Genomic DNA, 21,616 nt, shown 5'->3' with positions numbered 1-21,616 from the left:
GATATACCGTACAATAATTAGTGTCATCACTGAGATGTGGCCAGATGACAGCTATTATAACAGACAAAGTCAGACACAGCCATAATTCTGGTGACCAAGGCCAACCATCTGTCTGCCTGCCATCCTGCAGTATTATTTGAGAGTCTAATAAGGCAGCTGAATCCTTTCATCCTTGGACTCCAAAGCTTCCAAGTATTTCTGGCAGCTTTTTCATGGGCAGAAGAACATTTGAGTGGTGTAACGGTGGTACGAGAAGCGGAATAGAGATGAGCCAGTAATAGTTTATCATTAATTATTGTAATATTTATTTCATTATACAAACATCTAAAAATACTTCCAAGAACATCTAATCATTGGCTCTAATTAGGGTGTGCTAGATGAGAGCAGCAAGTCTTCAGACTGGTTTTAAAAGTTGAGGTGCGTTGTATGTTGGTGAGACATGAAAGTAAGCATTTCACAGTACTCCCCACATGAGAATAACGTTGAACACACACACACACACACGATTAGTATCTATCTGTTGACAAGCGGCTTTGTGAAAAAATGCTTGTATTGTATTGAAGAGGCCAGAATGTTCTCTTCATCTTCAATTCCATTGTGGCCCTTGGGCAGTGCAGCAATGTTCAAGTTTTTTAACGCTGATTTACCTTTGGTAGAGTAAAGCATTTGGCATTCAGGAGCACCTCCACTGGCATCCCTTATTTCTGCTTACCTGGCAGCTTGAAATGTGGCTGGTGTGTAAAGGGAAAGATTTTAAGTTTGCACTGCGTTGTGTGTATATTCAAATCCCATTTGTAAGGAAAGATGAACCTCAAGCATTCCAAAAAGTGTTTTCATTTGTTTTTGTCCATTTTAAGGATTGTGCCATTTAATCCGAGACAGCACTCAAAGTAACAGTCACAATCCTGGCAGACTCTGGCAGAGGGTAGTACTCACCTGGACAGGATGCTGACCCATCACAGGATTTACCCATCTTAGGGTAACCTCTGAACAAAGTAGCCAATAAGTGCTTACTAGTCTCTAACTCCCACTGTTATGTGATTAAAATACTCCCTCTAGTGGTACAATTCCTTAAAATTAAACTTCAGTCAGACAAAATGAGTAATATCCAGGGAAGTATTGTTTGGGTGGATCTTGCCTAATGTACTACTTATTCCTGTTTCAATATCACTGTATTTACATGTGTAGTCTTCTAGGTGCTCAGTTTTTAAAATTACATCCCCAAAGACGGGTGGCAACGCTAAACAGTAACAATAAACAAGTGCAAGAGTAGCTGGGGTGTGATAAAGTGGCACCCTGCTGAGAATGCTGCCATGAAAATACTGTAGCAATAGAATAGAATATGACTGGTGCGTAGCTGACTTCTCTTCAGAAAAATACAGCATTTGCTGCCTTAGAAAGGCAAACAGGATTGGGAAATACCTCCGCCAACCCTGCACAGTCACTTTATTCACGCCAGCAAATGGTACCGGACCAGTGGCTTTTGCACCAGTTGGTTTCAATGAGATTTTTTCATTCACGGATCATAAGTTTACTGAACAGCCAATCAGAATAACAAATATTCTAACACAAACACAGTGTGTATAAATTATATATATATACATATGTATATGTATGTGTGTGTATATATATATATATATATATATATATATATATATATAATGCTGTATTCTGTTCTCTTGTGTATCTGTTATTTTATTATTTTTACTGTTTTAAGGAGAGTTAAAAACAAGTTTCTTTTTACTATGTGAAGTATGTACACATGACAAACTTCATCTTGAGTGTCTCCTGCCCTTCATGATGCTGAAGAGACTAAGCAGGTTTGAAAATGTTGTGCGAGTATAAAATGTAAAATCACTGTAAAGATAACCGTCTACAAAAGTGACTTTGCTCCAAATCAATAAGCCTCTATTCTTTTACAATGTTAAGCTGGCCTTCATTTTTTTCTATGATGGTTAATTTTTTTCAGCTATCATAACCATGGACTGACATCTTGACACACGTAAAGACAGCCATCATTCTGAAAGAAAACAATGGCAGGGTTTTCATTATTCATGGCCTATTTAGATGATTTTCCCAGAAAGGTAACATACTGGCTGGATGGTATTTGACACCACAGAATAGTAGCAGGTAAGGAGTGGAATATCTATTTAAACAGAATGTGACATAAAAACATGGGTTTTAATTACGCAGCTGAGTTGTAACAACAACCTGCAGCCACAGTGGCCCTCCAGGCTGACGTTGTTCACCCTGCTGTAGATCGTCAGTTTAGCCTCAGTGTTGTTCATGTTTTAGGGGCACAAGCTGATTATCACATTTTGTTTCCTTGCCCTCATTGCTTTTTTTTTATTTTTTATTAACCTGCACAATATTTATCTGCAAAGAGCTGCTGTGCTGCAAAATTATTTTCATACAACTGCAACTCTGCTTGTAGCGCACATATTTTAAACTAAAAAGAGTGATAAACAAGACAGCATTCAGTCCTTCAAACTAACTTGATTGGCTAGCAGCTAAGGTATCCCTGTATCTTGTTCAGAAACATTTTAAGGGGCCATTAGGGTTAAAAACTTAAGGTTTTTAAGTTCAAATATATGGCTTAAGAGTTTATTCCAGACTCCTTGAACTTTTTGCGTAGAGAAAAAAAAAGATTTCCATTGTGATCCTTTAAAAAGATTTGCAATTTAGTGGGAATAATACTGCCACATCCACTTTACTGATATCTTAAGAAAATCTTAACGAAGTCCCCACGCAGTCCGCTCTAATCACGACTAAAGAGTCGGTCAGGATAGGACATACCCTTTAGTTGTTCTCCTCTCCACAGCTTTAAGTACTGCAGTGACCTGAACTGCACACAGTACTCCAGGTGCGGTCTCAGAAATATTTTATATAGTGTCCCTAAATTTATATTCAGTAGCTTTTACAATATGACATTTTATGTGTCCTCCTAACTGCTTCTGCACATTGCTAAGACAATAAGAATATTGCATCAACATTTTCAGAGGTCACAGAGAGCATAAATTGAGTTTTACAATCTCAAAGTTCTTATTTCTCTTTTTAACATTCCTTACTCTCTGACCTGGACCAGTGGTTTATATACAAAGTGCTTCCATTGGCATCTGGCAAAACACCAGCTTCCTTGTGTAATGTGACAGTCTACCCACGTGGCACCAAGAGAAGACTTCAAATCACAGTTCTGGAAAGCAGACATTTTACAAGATTCAAACGTGAATATCAGGCACAAATTGGAAACAAATTTTTAAAAATGCACAATGCCTTTTACCATGCTTTAAATTTTATTTGACAGTTTTAATAATTACCATAGGTTAGAAAGTGACTAGTATTTATCAAATTACATTTATAAAAATATCAGCCTCTGAATGCATAGGTTAAGTCAGCAAACACCTTTTCTGCTTTTTTATATATATATATATATATATATATTATATATATATATATATATATATATATTCTAATAATGTAAACACTTTAATTTTAGAACCTGTCATTGTTGGGTAAATGTCCAACATTAACAAACATACAGATATGCAATCCTTTATTGTAAATGAAAATTAAATGACCATCCTTTTAAAATTTAAAATGTGTTAGTTTCTCTTTATTCATGAAAAAGCGAGTCCTATAAACACAAATTCGAGAAGTCAGATGGTATTCCAGCCCTCCAAGAGCAGCATATAATAAGCATGTGCTAAAAGATACCAGGATACTTGGTTATAGATTTGTATTTTTTTTTTTTATAATAAAGCATTTCAACAAGGGCATTGTTTTTCATAAGAAACTGCCACAAATAGTAAGTTAATGCAATACCTGATGTGTTAAGTATTAAAATAGTTAAGACATTATAGGACTAAACTCATCAATGTTAGTTACTTGAAAAACCTGAAATCCCTAAGTGCAGCTGACCAAGCTGGGCTTGCTAAAAACGATATAAAAACAGTGAAAAAATACTTTTTTTGTATTTTACTACTTTTTCTGGAGAAAAAAAAGGGATGGTTGTGTGAATTAAGACTAACATTACACTGAGCCCACAAACAAAGATCACACAACTTTTACAGAAGTGACTGGAGATGCCACATTGCAACACAGGAGATCCAGACGGTCTAAGGTGTAGTAACTAAAAATGGGTGGAGGAGAAGCATTGGTGTGTTGGGAAAAACTTAATCTTACAGCTGGAAAAGGAAAGTTAGGCCTACCCTGCCAAGTCCCTACCCCCAAACATAAATTTTGTGTGTATCACACAGACAATATCTGAGCCCGCTTTTAACATGTAAACCAGTGTTGCATGTTCAAAAATCCACAAACATATATTCAAAAGACTTTCTCCTCATATACTGAGCCTGTTATTTTTCAAACACAAACAAGAAATATTTGTTCAAATTCTCACGAGATTAATAAAAACTAACAGAGGATAACACATGACTGACAGGCATAATTCTTCCTCTGTTACCACCTTATTAGAAAGGCAACTGCAAATCTACCAAGCATTTTAGGGAACCACTTATATGAATACATTAGTGAAAGCAGGCTAGTTGCAAGAAAAACTCCATAAACTGCAAGCATCATGATTAATGGTAGCATCTGCTTATGCCAAAAGCCAACTCAAGCATTAATCCATGAACAGCAAGACTAAAGAGACATAAGAATTTCTATTTAACTGATTTTTTTTTTTTTGTCATTAAGTGAAGGTTAGAATTTAGTTTTGCTCTTCTCCACTGCCAGCTATCCATAGCCTACTACACGTTTTAAATAACATTTATTAATCTTGAATACTTAAAAGGGAAGTTCATTTTTTTGATATCTGGACAACTGTCAGAGCACATGTCAAGGACAGAGGTGTAAAGGATGTTCAGCGAGGAGTACTGCATGGCTTTTCAGAAGGTGAAGGAGGGAGTACAGGAATATAAAATTTGCATCAGTGTAAAACACAGACTTAAAAAACAATCAGGGTATTGATAATGAACACATTAACAGATACTGTAAGTCCACACTTATGTCAGCTTGAAGAATATAGTTTAAAAAAATACTCCGACATGTATGTATTACAATGATTAGTGTTTTTGTTTGTAATTCGTTTTGTGGTTTATTTTTACTAATATTTTGTAAATGGATGCACTGCTGTCCTCAATGGGTAGTGTGCCATCTGACAAATTTAGATAAACTGAACTATGCCTTCAGAAGCCAAAACTTTTAGCAGTGTAGCTGTAATGGCTGTTTGTAAAACAAAGATCAATTACATGCTATCTACAACCTGTGAAAGGTGAGATTTTCTTTGTAATTGAACAAATCTTTAAGGACCATAAGAAGCAACAACAACAAAAAAAAAAATCTCACAAAATAGTATTTCCATATTTTGTTGGATCTGCAATACTTAACATTTTGTAATGTGGTTCTCTAGGAATGCAAACACCACATTAGCAGATATTCACTCCAACTTGTACTTTAGTCAGAAGTGAATCTCGGCCTTTAACAGTTGTCTGGTTTTCAGCATCTATGCTCAGTCTACAGATTCAAGTATCGTCTAGTGTGCACTTTGTCTTCTCAATAACCTAGCGTAGTGCTTTCATGCATTTCAGCACACCGGAGCATGTAATACGCCTTAACATTGATTAGAGCTTACAGTTAGTTCTCTTACGGTTAATGTAAGGCACTTTCATTTGGTGGCTTCATTTAGGAAAAGTTAACATGACATGAATTAAAATTTTCCTTATCACGAACAATAATAAATGAAACCTCTGTTTTGTGTTGTATTCCTGTGCCTTATAATGGTGCTTTCTGTAAATGGCACAACCTTACCTAAAGATTAACTGACAGAAGCAGCTGCTTTCTAAGAACAATTCAAATACAATGTAAGCTAAATCATAAAGAACAAGTAGAATAGAGTTTTATTGGAATAGTTATTTAAATTCAAGGATAACTGCATATTTTACCCAAGAGAACGGTTTACAAAATAGATTTTTGTAGTCTGACTAACTCTCTTCCTCCATTGATAACTTTTGCTATTTTTTTAGCACAATACCATATATCTTAGGAAAAATGATTATCATTTTGAATATGTAAATATTCTGTTATTTAGTGTCTCAGATGTAACTTGAAACAATCGTTAAATGTAACTAATAGGCTGTTATATAATATTCCAAGGAAAACAGAAAAATGAATTTGGCATAATGAACAAACACTTATTTTTTAACACCATGATGAAACACACAATCGCTTACTTTGGGAGGTGAATGTCTATATTAAATATGAAAGTACTAGACTCAAACCTATGCACATTAAACCAAAACTATGACATGCAGGTTGTAAGCATTACATACGCAGCAACTTCAATGAGCTGCTGCAGTCAGTAGTTCCATGCATTTAAATATAACAAAAAGATGAAATCAACCTAGAGTATGAATACAACACTAATGGAGAAATAACGCCGTGGGACTCTGGCCTGCTTAGCTGCACTGGTTTTCTAGGCTCTGTATGCTGAAACCTTGGGCAACCGAAATATCCCCGTTTTTTTCTTTTTTTCAGCTGCAATTATTTCCTTGATATTATATTACTTTTTATTCAACGATTAGTAACTGGCAATTTATCAATTAAAAATAGCACAAAAATATGAGTTTAAAATTTAGTTTAACTTTGGAAGTGACATTTTGGTTTAAGTTAAAAAAGGAAATTCAGTATTTCTAGAGAAAAGAAGACTAGTTTGACTGTATTCCTTTGAAAGACTGACAACTGGACCTTAAAATAAAACAAACATATACAACAGGTTAGTAGCCGCTGCAAAGATACGAACCTTCAAAAACTGTGTAACACGTACTTATCTGTCGTAAATGGTTTAAAGATTGGGCAGGTCTAATACTGTTACTGTTGTTTATAAATTTGAACTTGTTAAACACTACCTATATATACTCCCTATTGTTACATATGTTAAGGAGTACATCATAAATGCGGAGTAATAAGGAAGATTAGGACTGCACACTTTAGTAATAATTATCTAGATTCATCAACCCCACATTTAACACTACAGTTTGGGAAGTCAAGTCAATAACAGCATTACAATATCTGTTTTCAATTTTACTTTTGCTATATAAGTTTTAACTATTTTTGTTCATGTGTACAACATTGTGCTTGTCTGAACTGAATGTGCTGTAATAATTGTTCTTATTAGCATCTCAGTGACGTCCACCTGTTTATAAGAACAGCTTATAAAATACTACCCGAAGATATACTGTACATGTGAGTCAAACCATTCAATATATTCTGCACAAATGTAATGTGGGAAGGAAATGTAGGAAACTTGATAGTCTATTATAATTTATATGCAGCACTCATCACTTACTGACCCTCCTTCAAATGTTTAAAAGAACTTTCAGCTACAGACATAAACCTGACCAAAAAAAATGCATCACAGAAGCGGTTGTTTTAAACTACCGTTGTAATGAAGGTAGTAACAAACCTAAAAATAACATTCAGTGCAATTGTGCATATGTTGAACCACTAATATCTAGAAATGCACGGTTATACTTTGCACTGAAGGTAAACAAAACATTTGTCCATAGGCTGTATAATAATTTCAATACTCTAATTTTTGCCTTTGAAAAAAGTGCTACATGACAGCGACTCCTTATTCTGGAAAAGAATCTGGCAACGGATTCCATAGCAAGACTGAAGTCATATAGTGGAGGAAAAAAGCAGCTTCAACAGAGACGGGGACAAGGTTAACATGACATTTAGGTCTCCTCTGCCAGTATAGAGGTATGTGAACAGACTAAATACCAAATTACAGGCTGTACAAACTATAAAATAACAGCACCTATATTATCCTTTCTAAAATAACAGTCATACTACTATCAGCCATTAACATAAAGTTACACTAACAGGTTAAAAAAGAACTAATGAATTACTATATTACAGTAAGATTAAATATAAAATTCTTTAAATTGATAGTACTTTTCATGAGGTAAGCTGCCTTTATTTTACAGTCACAAAAGGGTCTGTGTGTATATAGAAACGTAATTTAGGTTAGTTATAATCTAATGCTTTAACATAACAAGGAAAATATTAAACCTGAGTGACTGGTTAGTAATGATCACTAGCTTTTTCTAGTGACTTAATAGATAAACTTATTTAAAATAATTGTGCTTTTTAATAGTCACTGTTCCATCCTAATGCAAGTAATTGTAAAATGTGTTAACCCAAATACAAAGTTAAAAATAGCAATCATATTTCTCTGAAAATAAGATTAAATGTCTTTTTGCAAGTGATAACAAATGCTAACCAAACAGCCAACTAAGAAAAGGAAAACTGACTTTTATGGCAAATCGCTGTGTGTGATTGGGCAGTACATGTTTTTGTTAGTCAATTTAAAATTAAATAGAAAAATTCAAGTAGGAAATTAGACATGGGGAAATAAATGCTCAATTCAACTAAATAGGAAAGCAATGGAGTTTACTTAGAAAGGTGATAAAATCTAAATTGTCAATGGATTTGAAAAATATTGTTCAGTTTTGCATTTCAGTGTGCACAGCATGTACTGCTCAAAGCAAGACCCTGTACATCCACTAATGCAGTGCATATTAGGCTGGGATAGGGAAGAAGATAGGTTACATTTTTACACAAAAAAGAAAATGTCTCAAATAGTATAGATGAACACCAACTTAAAAATGTGCAAAACGTGACATGGGTTCAACTTTCCAACCCAAGACCTGTCAAAAAAATGTGCTGCAAGAAGGGACAAGAACTGTCCACCGGCTTGATGCAGGCAGGACCAAACGCCTCAACTGCCGGAGAAAAACTGCACGAAAAACATATTCAGTTTGCAAAAACATGAGAACGCCTTGACCATTAACTACTTAATAGATAAAGAGTAAGAAACAGCTCATATGCAATTAAATTCCAAAAAGGTTAGTTGAAAGGGTCTTCTTAAAGAAAGGTGTACATCACAGTTTCTAATGGATAAATCACTCCTTTGCCAGAATAATAATCTGAAAAATTATATTGTGCAGTATATAAAACAGTAAATTAGTGTTATAAAGAATAAAAGAGAATTTCACAAAAATCAAGAAAGTATCTAAATCACTCTGAATAAGAACTTAGTATGTGAGCTTTGAAGCCTTCATGTTGTAGCAAGGCTTCTCCGTTAAAGTGGCTTGTCCAGCATTGGCCAGTAAAGAAAGATTTTCACTTTTATCTAAAACCAGTTCAAGTTCCTGGAAGTCTTGCAGTCTTGCAACATCTTTGTCCTTGAAAGAGAAAATTACACAAGAAATGTTAAACTCTCTGCAAAGGACTGAGTTTGTATATTTTACAGTTAAGCATACATACATACATAATAATACACCTTGAGATATTCGCCTGTTCCCACCAATAGAAACCAACTGTCTGAACACACCACTGAATAAATGCTTTATGGCTGATTAGATTTGCTGGAGCACATAGGAGTACCTGCAGATAACTTATGCTGTTACTAAAGTTTATCCTTTCTGTCATCCTTTTTTTAAATTTGCCATCACTCTAAAATATATATGACCTATGTAAAGTTAACCCATAGGTTACCAAAGAGGATGGCTGACTTGTGTGCAACTAGTATGCTTCTATACTATTGCAGCTTGAAAACGCTTTGCTTGATTAATGGATAAAGTGAATTCTTGTAACTAAGCTCTAAACAGTGGGCCTGGAATATCTGTCTCAATCTTGCATCTATTAAGCTTTGCATACGGCCTTCTGGATCTGGATCACACAAATCCTAGGGTGTAAACGGCTGGAAGAGTAACATAAGAGGGCACAGGAGACTCTTATGAAAGCGGTTTCATTTTACAGGCCATCTGTTTTTACCTTTCCCCTCTGCTGCCCTTCTCTCCTCCCATGTGTTATACATACTACCATATTGCACTGCGTGATTCAAATTTTGTTCCTTGCTTTGTAAATAAACTTGAAAACTGATATATAAGCACTGATCTTGTTCATGTTCTTGGCTCTGTTTGCCAGCATAATGTGCAATGTCTGGTTACCACAGGCCGATAGGACAGGAGCAAATACATCATTTGTCTCTTGCCTTTCTCCTGTGTAAACGTACGACTTCCAAAACACAGGAAATTAATAGTTATACTAATGGCCATTTTCTTTTTTTGTTTATAACAAAAATGTCATAAAAAGTAATTGTGAGTTTAAGTGCTTTGAAACAAAAATACCAAAGAGAATACAATTTCGGCAAATCATGCTATTCAAGAAAACTAGAGAACATCCATCCAGAAATATCACATAAACTTGACAGAATCATAAAACCTATACTGGAAGAAAATCTTGCTGTCCTTTTCACAGCTTGTTTAATATTACTACTATTAAATCTAAATGTCCATATTGATATTGTATTGGGTGCTCAGTAAAGGGAGCATTATATCAAAAACAAAATTAAGCAGTACAAGTATAGTACATACTTCCTATGACACCACAAGTAAATATAAATTCTGTCAGCCAAAACACTGTGCTCGCTCAACATATGGTATGCAGCAACATCTTTCTTTAATGAAGACTGCAAAGTGCTATACCTATTCACTTTCCACTGGGCTACAGTACATTAATGGGGAGTCTGCAAATTCCTGAATTTCTACAACAATACAGAATAGAATTTGACCAAAGATTTGACACATAAATAACTGTATGACACTCGTGTTTCTTTATTTCTGGTAATACACATAAGAGATCTGCACCTGTTTTATGAGCAGCTTTAAACAAGATATAATAAAAGCTGCCTTCTATAATGAAGTCTTTCAGTTCAGTGAAGACCAAAAAAAAAATTAAACTTTAAAGTGATTGGACTTTATAAAACATAGGGTATGTTTTCTAAACAAATGTTATTAGAAATTAAAGCATGTTTTTTGGTAAACCATCTTTAGATCACCTTACTTTTCTTAATATGGTGTTTGGTAGCTTTCTGATCTTCTGCACGTGATCGGTGCTGACTTGAAGTTCTCGACAGCACACCCTGAGCAAAGATCTGTAAGTAAGCTCTTGCCGATCTAGTTCAACTTCAATAAAGTCATTCTCCTTCAGAGCCGGGTTTTGGATTCGAACTTTCAGCACCAGTTCTGAAATATTTGGAGGAAAAGCAGCAACATTTTAAAGCAATGTATTTCCATCTATCAATGTAAGCTCTGCCATATCCATGGCACTCAATATGCAGTTATGGAAATCAAATAAATTCCCTTTCATTTTAGTGGCCACTTATTAAGCTGAAAATGCAAGATCAAAACTCAAGAGGTCAGAGTGAGGTGTAAGGGGTTCATAATTAGAAACCCAGGTGGTGTCCCTAAAGGCAGCACACCTATGTGACTGGAGGTCTTGTGCAACTTGGCTCAACTCTTAAAAGTCAACGGAGACTAATCGAACATATAAAGCAGAATGCGTGTTTATCTGGTAACCCATACCATTGAACCGATCTCTGCCAAAGTTTGCATGGATTCCTCATTTGTACAGGGAAAGACCACAGGCTACATTTCTTTGTAAAACCTTTCACCTCTGGGCACATTATTTAGTGACTGCACCTATGCTTTATTATAGAAGTACCCCTTTGAGACATTTTGGGAATTGCAAAAATATGCCAAGTTGCTCCCCATGGTGGGTTTAGTCAATGTAATTTTGAATTGGAGCCAAAATTCCCCCCTTAAGAAATTTATTCAGTTTCTGCACTTTATTCCACCCTAAGCAGCACTGGTTCCCCCGCTATTTAAAAGAAAAGGCTGTTAACAAACAACACACACATAAAGGTAACTATTTAAATGATTAGATTGCAAAAGGTAAAACAGAACAAATTACAATAAGTAATAACAGAAAAAAGTTGAACATATGATAAAACTCAAAGAAATTAGAAACACTTTAACAGCCTGTCTATACAGAAAAAAGACAACAAAAGAAAATAACACTTCCAAAAGCTCTTCAGCTTAGAAGTTAGATTTACCTTGCATATTCATGGGAAAAGCACCCGTGAAAAAAAATGGCTGAAAAGCTGGCATGGCTCCCACCTGGGCACTGTGCAGCTGCTGAGGTATTGACTGTTGTCGTGTGGGTGGGACAGGTGGGCCTCCACTTGCACTTGGTGAAAGTAGTGGTGTGCAAACCAGTCCATTCTGTGTTCGGTATTCCCCATGGCTTGGGAGAACAGCTTCTGGAGCTACTGCAGTCACTGCACTTTGAGGAGGAGCGCCATTGTGTTCAGCTGCATGCACATGAGATTCTCCATTGTGTGCAACCGTGTTATTGTGCACATTTGCTTCTTTAATGGCTGGAAAAATTGTAGGGCCTTCATCGTGGACAGCTTCAAGTGCCCCATTGCTCTCGGTGTAACATCTGCCTTGGGCACTTGATGCAGGTGCACTCTTACCACTTACTGCATATGGGAACTGCGGAAATGTAAGGTAGTTTGCTGTGATAGGCAGCTCAGCTTCTTTTGCTTCAATTATTTCATTTTCTTCCACTACACAAATGTAAAAGATATTGTAATTAATTACAAAGCTACATTAGACACAGAAACGTGCACACCTTTCATTTGTTATTATTCTGATTTGGCCATTCTGAAGTTGTGCTATAACCTGCATTGCCAAAGTGACTTGTACAGCAAGAAAATGTTAATACGAGCAAATCTGCCAAAGCTCTACGTGATCCGCAGGACTGTTTTTAAAGAAGTAGTGGGAAACATAATGCAAAACAAGTTTCCATTGGGTGACAGAAAATAGATTGAAACCACAAAAAAAGAAGTTTATACTGCAATGTGGTACTAACCCTGACTGACTTATAAAACAAGTGAAGGGCTGACAGTTTTGCTTTGACCAATTTTTTAGCTCCTTTCCTCTATCCCTGACTATGCCAGATAAAAATCTAAGTGGTCGTCGGATGACCATTTCAATGAGCCACACTCTTATCTACAGGGCTTATACAGACTTCAGTTTATGAAATGCAAACAGTATGGTTGGATAATGGCAGCATCTAAAAATACCTCACAGGATAGCACAGTATATAAAGTTGCTTTTAGTGTTACGTCCAGTTTGCCTTATTCCACATTAAACACAATTCTGCAGATGTGAGACGCATTCTTCTCAGGTCATCGGACACCACTTATCCAACTCTTTTAGGCATCTCTCTTTGCTTCATTCCTTCTTTCTTTTTATACCACTTTCTGTTTTTGACTCCATGCATTATATGTTTTGCTTTACTAATTTTGTAACTCATTTACAGTATTTTTATTTAAAACATTCCACTAACTAAAACAATCTTTTCAGTAGCAAAATCTTAATTCATGAGAGGCTTATATATCATTATTGAGATAACACAGTATTTTTATGCATACTGCATATACAGGATCGAGGAGTTGTTGGAAAAACACTTCTGGAAATCTGACTGGAAAGCGTAAAAAAGACCATCTCCAAATGAGACTCCAGTCTTAGTGTATGGCATCTTTCAAACTATACATTTAAAGGAGACATTGTTTTGATTCTTCAGTTATCAATAATTATCAGTGTGGAAAAACAATTTTATGGTAACAAATTCATCTTAAAGAAATAGCATAAAGGGTTAATACATGTCAAATAACAGTTCAGGCACATCAGGAAACGAGATAAAGTGAATGACAGAGACAAAAATATAATACACAAAAAGATGACTAAGAGATCAGATGACCAGTATTTAGCAACACTGGACAGTTGTTATATACACAGAAATTTCAAGGGTGGTGGCTCAATCCAAATGGTATTAAGAATAACAAGAAAATAATAAAATGGACTATTTTATATAGCTCATTTGGGTATAAACAAATGAACCAATCAGAGTAAATGTATGCATTAATTGACACTGTATGTAAATTCAACAGTTTATAAAATGAACCCGTATGCTTTATTTCTCATCATGCTGTAACAGACTGCTGTGAGAGATGCTCCGTCCTCAGCATGGTGCCATAGGTGTAATAAAGGAAGTAGATGGACAAGCTTTTCTCCTGCCTGATTAATGACTTAAGGGTTTTATCAGATCTGTCCTGTTAGAGGATAAGTTTCTTTTTTTAATTAAGATGTCAATCTCTACCACATTAGTAAAGTAATGCATGATGCACACACTCATAATAGTATATGAGGGTGCTAGCAAATGAGGCGACCCCATGGCACTCTGGGACTTCTTCACACTCATGTGGGTAAGAATTGGCTAGATGAAAAACTACCTATAATCTGTGGTAAAACTCCTGTAAAAATGTTATTGTTTTGAATATGAACAAAAACTATTACAATATTAAAAATAAAACATCCTGTATATGTGTTAAAAATCCCATCATAATGGTGTTAACTGTATGCTCCAGATATTAAAAGCACATTGAGAAAACAGAACAGGCAGATGGATAAACGACAATCAAAAGCAAACGGTATTGTGCAGCAGAAAAGCTAGAAAGTCAGAGATTTGGAACGGGCTCTTACTGAATTGACACTGAGAAGCAAAGGAGCTGAACTACCTGAGCTGTGTTTAAAGCTCCCTGGCTAAACCAAATTGTACTTCAGGGAGAAGCAAGATGTTCTCCACATTTGCATTAAGCAACTGAAAAAAGCAAATTGTGTTGAGCATATGGACAAATGTTTTCACACACGTGATCTTGTAGCTGCTAAAGGCTTAGTGAAGCTTGCTGAATACATTGTTGCCACGGTTGCGTAATACAGCCGATTTGAGATCCACATACATTGTGAGTAATGCTTCTAAATGCAAAGCATATCAAAGTATGTCCAGAAACTTAATTTTTTAATTTTATTTATTTCACAGCAGCTCCGAAATGTTGGTGTTGCTGTATAAGGGACGCTGTGATACACCCTTCATGAATGTGGCCCTACTATAATGGACACAGTTTCCACAGTAAACAAAAGTGCAACTTGGCACCTCAAGCCAAACAAACTCTTTCAGTAAATGAAAGTGCTCCTGTCAGAAATGCATGTCAATGTTAAGATTTTTTAATTTTGCAGTGACTTAACCGCTGTTAACAAATGTTAACTTACTGTGCAGCAGACAGGAGAAGTCAGGGTCTGCGTAAAAAGAATTAAAAAAAAAACAAACCAGTCGAGGGGCCCAGCACTGATGTGCACTTAACAGTGACAGCCTGGAGCTGCACTAACACTTTCTGTCTCTATAGCTTCCTTTGAACGATTAGCTTGTGCTGTGTGGCTTAAATTGTGTTTCATCCCCTGCAAAGTTTAAATGCAATTACATTCACTGTTGGTGTTTGGGTGTGTTGTTATTAATGTGTTCACCACTAGAAAATGATAGTTGCCAAGATGGAGTTCTAGTCTCATTTATTTAAAGATGTTGGACTGTTAAGTGCCAGAGTCGAATGGTAATTTACCAGCAGCGCACATTTGTTGCTGTACTTTTTCATGCCACCAAATACATCCCTGGGATGGCGATTTTCAGATTTAGTCCTGGGGGACACCCTTGGCTCTAGGCTTTTATTCCAATCAATTGTACAATTAGTGCATCTTTCTTACTTTTCTTCATCTCACTGTGTTGACAACTGGCCTACAAATATTTTTTTTTAAATCCGTTAATATTTGTATTATTTTCTGTATCTTTAAATACTTGTGTTTCTGAGGCAGTTTTCTTCTAATGTTCCCTTTGTTGTTCAGTTTGCTGTCTTAATTGTATCCAAATGCTGATGGTTAGCAATGAGCAGTGCAGACACAGGTGCAAACAACACTGAATGGTAAACAGGAGTGAATATTTCACTTATCTGTACATTAACAAAAGTTTCATGCAAATGAGCAGACAAGTGAACACAGTATTCAGGTTATTGGCCTGCTTCAGCTTTAAGATTCAATCAGAGGTGAAAATGCTATAGAAAAAATTAATCAAAAACAATTAATCATTTAAAGTTTTGACAAAAAACACAAATATTGTGGGCTGCATCAGGAGTTGGCAGGAGGAGGAGTATAGGAACCTAATGAAGGACTTTGTTGCGACTCAATCCACTTACACCTGAACACCAGCAAAACCAATGAACTGGTGTTGGATTTTAGGAGGCCCAGGCCCCTCATGGACCTCATGATCATCAGAGGTGACTGTGCAGAGGGTGCAGACCTATAAATATCTGGGAGTGCAGCTGGATGACAAATTGGACTGGACTGCCAACACTGATGCTCTGTGCAAGAGAGGACAGAGCCGACTATACTTCCTTAGAAGGGTGGCGTCCTTCAACATTTGCAATAAGATGCTGCAGATGTTCTATCAGACGGTTGTGGCGAGCGCCCTCTTCTACACGGTGGTGTGCTGGGGAGGCAGCATAAAGAAGAGGGACGCCTCATGCCTGGACAAACTGGTGAGGAAGGCAGGCTCTATTTGTAGGCACAGAGCTGGACAGTTTGACATCCGTGGCAGAGCGACGGACACTGAGTAGGCTCCTGTCCACTAAACAGGATCATCTCCAGACAGAGGAGCAGCTTCAGCGACAGACTGCTGTCACCATCCTGCTCCACTGACAGACTGAGGAGACCCCACACTATGCGACTCGGGGGGTAAACGTTAACATTATTCAAAGTTATTGGTGAGAGGGACAGCTAGTATTAATGTTGTGTTCAAGTATGTTTACTGTGCTGTGTTAATTAAAAAGTGGACAGACATGCAGACTTGGAGGTGGTAGCTGAAGGTGAGATGGGTGTGAAAGGAAGGTCTAGAAGCTGTCATCCGTTCTAACTTCTAAAGGACTCTCTCAGGCACTTAGGGGCAAAGCTCATACAAGCCATTGAAGAGATGTGTTTTACTTCCATAAATCGTAACAGAAAAAGGATAAACTAGCAAGAATATGTGCAACAGCAGGCAATTAGCTCGAAAAGCACTTAATGAAAACAACAAAAAAACAAAACAAGATGTCCTTTTCTACAAAAATGGCTTACCTCCCAAAAGTTTCCTGATATCAGGTTTTGAAGTTAGCTGTGCAGCTCTTTCCCCCTTTGCAGTGAGAATCTCTTTGTCGGCGCCTGCATTTAACAGGTAAGACACAATCTGCCTGTGATTGCGCTTGCATGCCCAATGCAAACAGGTCCTAGAAATAAGAAATGGGTGCAAGTATTTAAATGCTAATCTGAGCACCACTGTGCATCAATGACTGTGCAGTAAACTTTGAAAACAACCAAGAGGAACCTTGGAAAACCACCAACCAAAGGTCTACAGGTATCTGTTCTTATGTCACCCTTTGTGATTGTGAGCATTTTTTTCATAAAAGAGCGTTTGAATTTAACTACATTACACATATTTATGCAGCTAGTTGAGACGTCTTTTGACCTTGGACCCCTAGAGATTTTAATCTTTCCAACATCCATGCTGGCTGGAGTTTTTGTTTTTCTATCCTCTCAGGTCATCACACATTTGTTTTTAAGATGGACAGTTACTTTCTCAGGACTATGGTCTTAAAAATGCCTTTTTTCTTTTTTTTGTAAATGTTATTTTAACAACTATTATTGTAAAGCACTTTGACCTGCTTTTGTTTATGAAACTGTGCTACAGAAATGTTGTTCTAGAAATGTAACATTGTTAAACCTGCTTAATCCAAATCCGTGTTAAGGGGCTGCAACTTATTCCAGCTTCATCAAGCACAAAGCAGGATTCAGCTCCAGTCCAATGTATGGGTCACTCAAGTACACAACCTCAATGGGAAAATGTACTACTGCCCAGCAGCCTACCATGCACGTCTTTGGAATGTGTGAGGAAAACTCCTCATGGACAACAACCAGCCCTTGGTTTTGTACCCAGGACACTGGTCTGTGTGAGGCAGCAGCTACCTACGGTGAATGTTAATTAACATGTTGGTCCCATAGGAGTTAATGCTGCTTAACAACTTGGCTTTGTCAACATTCTACTCACACGCCACATTCCAATTACATCTACTGTGATACATGGCAGCATACTGATGTCCACCAACTTACTGAACCTTTTTATTGCAATAAAGGGATGCGGCAAGAAAATGTCTACCCAACATTGCTGGGTGCAAGGCAGGAACAAATACACACACATCCACCGACACCGATATTAAACAAAAATGCACATCTTTGTGAATGGGATAAAACTCAAGTACTTCAAGAAAACCCACGCTCTCACATAGGAAGAAGGTGCAGACTCAGTTCAGACAATGTCCGGGACTGGAATTGTGCCCAGTAACCCGAAAGCTGTGACCAAGTCAAGTGGCTTTATTGTCATACTCTCCATACACCGTACTGTAGCATACAGTGGCATGAAAAAGGACAGCAGTGCGACACAGACTGAAACACAAGTGCAAGACAAGTAAAAGTATCCAATAAACGGTAAATAAATAGATAGTAATAAATACATAAGTAATAACATATAATTAAAAAAACAACAGTAGTAACAAATGCACTGCATTTAAATAAATTTGGAGCAGATTTGGGGGCCGCCAAGGGGTAGACACTTTTACAGGACCCAGCAGAACTGGTTTGGATACTACGGTTCCTTCTGTCAGACGGAAGTGGTACAAAGAAGATTGTGGGAATGGTGGGATGGACTTTCACAATGATGTTGGGTTTAGAGATACAAGACTTAATAAAGATGCCATTAATGGAGGGCAACAATGTCCCGAAGAGGTTTTTATGTATATATAAAATATATACATTTTAATTAACTGGCAAATAGCCCTACCAATCAATACCTTTAGCATATGACCATTTAAGACGTTAAATGGGAGAGGCGCAAGTCCCTTGGTTGGCAGGGCAGTACATAAGGTATGGCCGTCGTCTCACCGTGCTTGGCCCAGTGTCCCGTTTCTTAACTGGTGTGCCACCTGCGTGAAGTCTGCATGCCCCCACCCCCTTATTTGTGGGATATTCCACACACACACTTCAGAGGTAGCTGTTACTGGTAATTCAGTATTGCCATGATTTAAAGGAGTGAAGTGGCAATTCCATTCCTGGCATGTTTCTGATATGGGCTCACTGCTGACTTCCCAATACACCGATTCAGAGGATTAACAGATGGATGAATCTCACAGCGAGTCTACACTCCGATATATTGTAAGACAGAAATTACAATAAGCGAGGAAAATACGTTCAAAACTTAACTTTTATCACCGATTGGGAATGAGGGTATTCTAATAGCCCCTACCAATCCACGAGGACGTGCAGTCACTGGGCTCTCCTTCCATCCCCGAACTCTCGAGTAACACCGAGATAAGCAAAGCACAAGCAGAGTGAGCTTTACAGTACATACACTGGAATACGACGGGAGCAGCGGATAGGCAGAGGCAGAACCCTCGGGCATGTCGACGGAGTTCAAACGCGTCGCATTCTTTTTTCAGGAGCGGTTTAGCTCGAGGCCCCTCTCGAGTCACTCACCAGCCGTTGATCTCATTCTGCGAGTTCACATCAACTCCCCTCTCCACCAGGGTCTGAACCTCGTCAATATTACCAATGGCTGACGCCTCCCTCAGCTGTTCCTGCAGCTCTTTGTCTTCCGACGGACATGTCATTTCAGCCATCCGCCACGGAAAACAACATCCACTCACTAACCGGCAGGAAAGACGCCTTCAGGCTGCGGTGGTGAGCCGGTCGGCCAGGCGCCCTCCACTCCTACGTGAACCGTTTAAAGTTAAAGTCTGTCATCGCACACAGCGCGAGAACAACCTCAGAAAGGATATATACAGTGCATAAACACCACCGTAAAATCAGCTGGTCTTCTTTTTTACTTCCTTCTCTCCCTGTTTTTTTTTCCTTCAAATTCTTGTAACACCAACCACGAAAAACACAGTCTGTCCTGCCGCTTTTGCGTCTCCCAGGGGACACATTTCAGTGTAACACCCGCGAGGTGCGGCGCCCTGGTTCCTACCATAATAGGAGTTTTGCAAAGAGCGAGCGAAGAGCTCGTTCTGGGATCACACCTCGGCACTATCTACACATTCTATCTATCTATCTATTATATAGTGCCTTTCACATTATGTATCTATCTATCTATCTATCTATCTGCCAACTGGTACACAGGGTAGTACATCAGTGTCTCTATTTATCTGTGAGCTGTTTGCAAATTCTAATAGACATTCCTAAAGTAAAACTATCTGTCCATCTGTTATCAAATTCGCTTCATTCATTTCAGGTTAATGGAAAGTGAAGCACGTCTTGGCACCATCATGTGGAAAGCAGGCAGCAACCGTGGACATACTGCAGGTATTTTACAGTGTGCCCTGATAGGGTCTCTGATTAACCACGGGGGCAGATTTACTATGAAATTCTTGAAGCTTCAGTTTCAGGGCCCTCAAAGAGACTTTATTTATTTATTTATTTATTTATTAATATATGATTTATATATCCACATTGCTTAAAAATATGAGGTTTTTTTTTTAAGAAATAAGAATATTGATAATATAGTGTTATTTAATACAAAGTAATAGTTGAAATCAAAATTAAAAGGTTATGAAAGTTTAATGTAGGCTAGCTGTAAATGAAAATACCCAATGTTTCATTCTAAATGTATAGAAGTTAAAATTATTTCTCTTACATGAGACCTATTTGAAAAAATGAAGACATATATTTTTGCTCTGCGGTGGGCTGGTGCCCTGCCTGGGGTTTGTTTCCTGCCTTGCACCCTGTGTTGGCTGGGATTGGCTCCAGCAGACCCCCGTGACCCTGTAGTTAGGATATAGTGGATTGGATAATGGATGGATATTTGTGCTTGCAATCAGTCATTGTAAAGGACAACATTTCAGTAAGTTTTAATTTATTTCTCATAGGTTTCTAAAATAAAATATTATATTGACTGTGGCGTTTTCCACATCTTATTTCATCATTCTATGATGCATCATACATATATATATATATATAAAAACATTTCCCAAATTTTCAGTCCCCCATAACTCAAAAACTGGAAGGCATTGGAAATTTTTATTCTCACTAGTATCTTTGACATGTGAGTTAATCCAGTACAGCAATTTTAATCAAAATGTGAGATATATTGATTAATTTTTTTAACAAATGTGTTATAATCTGTCGTGGAATATTCCCTTTGAAGAAGATAACAGTGTTCACCCAGATCTTGCCGCTGGTTGTGAAGAGGCCCCCATAAGAGTTCAAGTTTCAGGGCCCCAAACATGTGGGTCCACCACTGATTAACCTACTAATACAAATTTAGGAAGATGGAGGGTAAAGGTAGAAGTTAGAAAAAAAAACATTCCTGCTCCACACAGACAGTGCCAGGGTGTCAAAAGCCAGCCACACCAGCTTCACCAAACTATAGAAGTGATCCAAGGGTTCCCAGCACTGGAAAATAAAAGCAAACGGGCCATTCTGCTAGGATAGAATGCTCAGACAGCAGATAGAGCAGCCAGACACATCCCTGCTTGCAAGAGACTTAGAGAAGGAAACACAAGGAGTCCAATACATTACTTGAGTAAATCTGTTTGAAAATGTATATGTCTGCTGGCCTAAAAACCAACCTCTTAACCCCACGCAAATTCTGTAACTGTCAGCCGTCATTACTGTACTTGCAGCACAGACAGTCCGCCTTGGCACACGGGGGCGCGACAGTACGTGATGTTGCGCGCGCCGTGGCCATCCGTTTCTATGGTGAATAGCTCTTGTTCGCGGTGTATTCTGGGTAA

The 21,616-nt window shown here is 37.5% G+C and overlaps 1 protein-coding gene across 1 annotated transcript; it reads right to left on the bottom strand.

Annotated features, from left to right (window-relative positions):
- Window positions 1–3,285: 3,285 nt before the first annotated feature.
- Window positions 3,286–19,839, bottom strand: ankrd40 (ankyrin repeat domain 40). The gene is made up of 5 exons (XM_039739427.1): window positions 19,362–19,839; window positions 16,914–17,062; window positions 11,963–12,478; window positions 10,912–11,093; window positions 3,286–9,248 (listed from the first exon to the last, which is right to left on the bottom strand). Exons 1-5 carry the CDS (start codon window positions 19,502–19,504, stop codon window positions 9,099–9,101), a joined length of 1,140 nt encoding a protein of 379 aa, XP_039595361.1. The 5' UTR covers window positions 19,505–19,839; the 3' UTR covers window positions 3,286–9,098.
- Between the last annotated feature and the right edge of the window lie 1,777 nt (window positions 19,840–21,616).

The sequence above is a fragment of the Polypterus senegalus genome, chromosome 17, assembly GCF_016835505.1.
Source record: "Polypterus senegalus isolate Bchr_013 chromosome 17, ASM1683550v1, whole genome shotgun sequence".
Taxonomy (NCBI): Eukaryota; Metazoa; Chordata; class Cladistia; order Polypteriformes; family Polypteridae; genus Polypterus; species Polypterus senegalus.
The sequence above is the reverse complement of the archived record's forward strand: the minus strand, read 5'-3'. Positions and strand labels throughout refer to the sequence as shown.

Coding starts and splice junctions, on each gene's coding strand:
- ankrd40 (XM_039739427.1), bottom strand. CDS start 19,504: ATGGCTGAAATGACATGTCCGTCGGAAGACAAAGAGCTGCAGGAACAG. Junction 17,063..19,361: donor CAGAATGAGATCAACGGCTG/GTGAGTGACTCG, acceptor TCTTATTTCTAG/GACCTGTTTGCATTGGGCAT. Junction 9,249..10,911: donor CAAACACCATATTAAGAAAA/GTAAGGTGATCT, acceptor TTCTCTTTCAAG/GACAAAGATGTTGCAAGACT.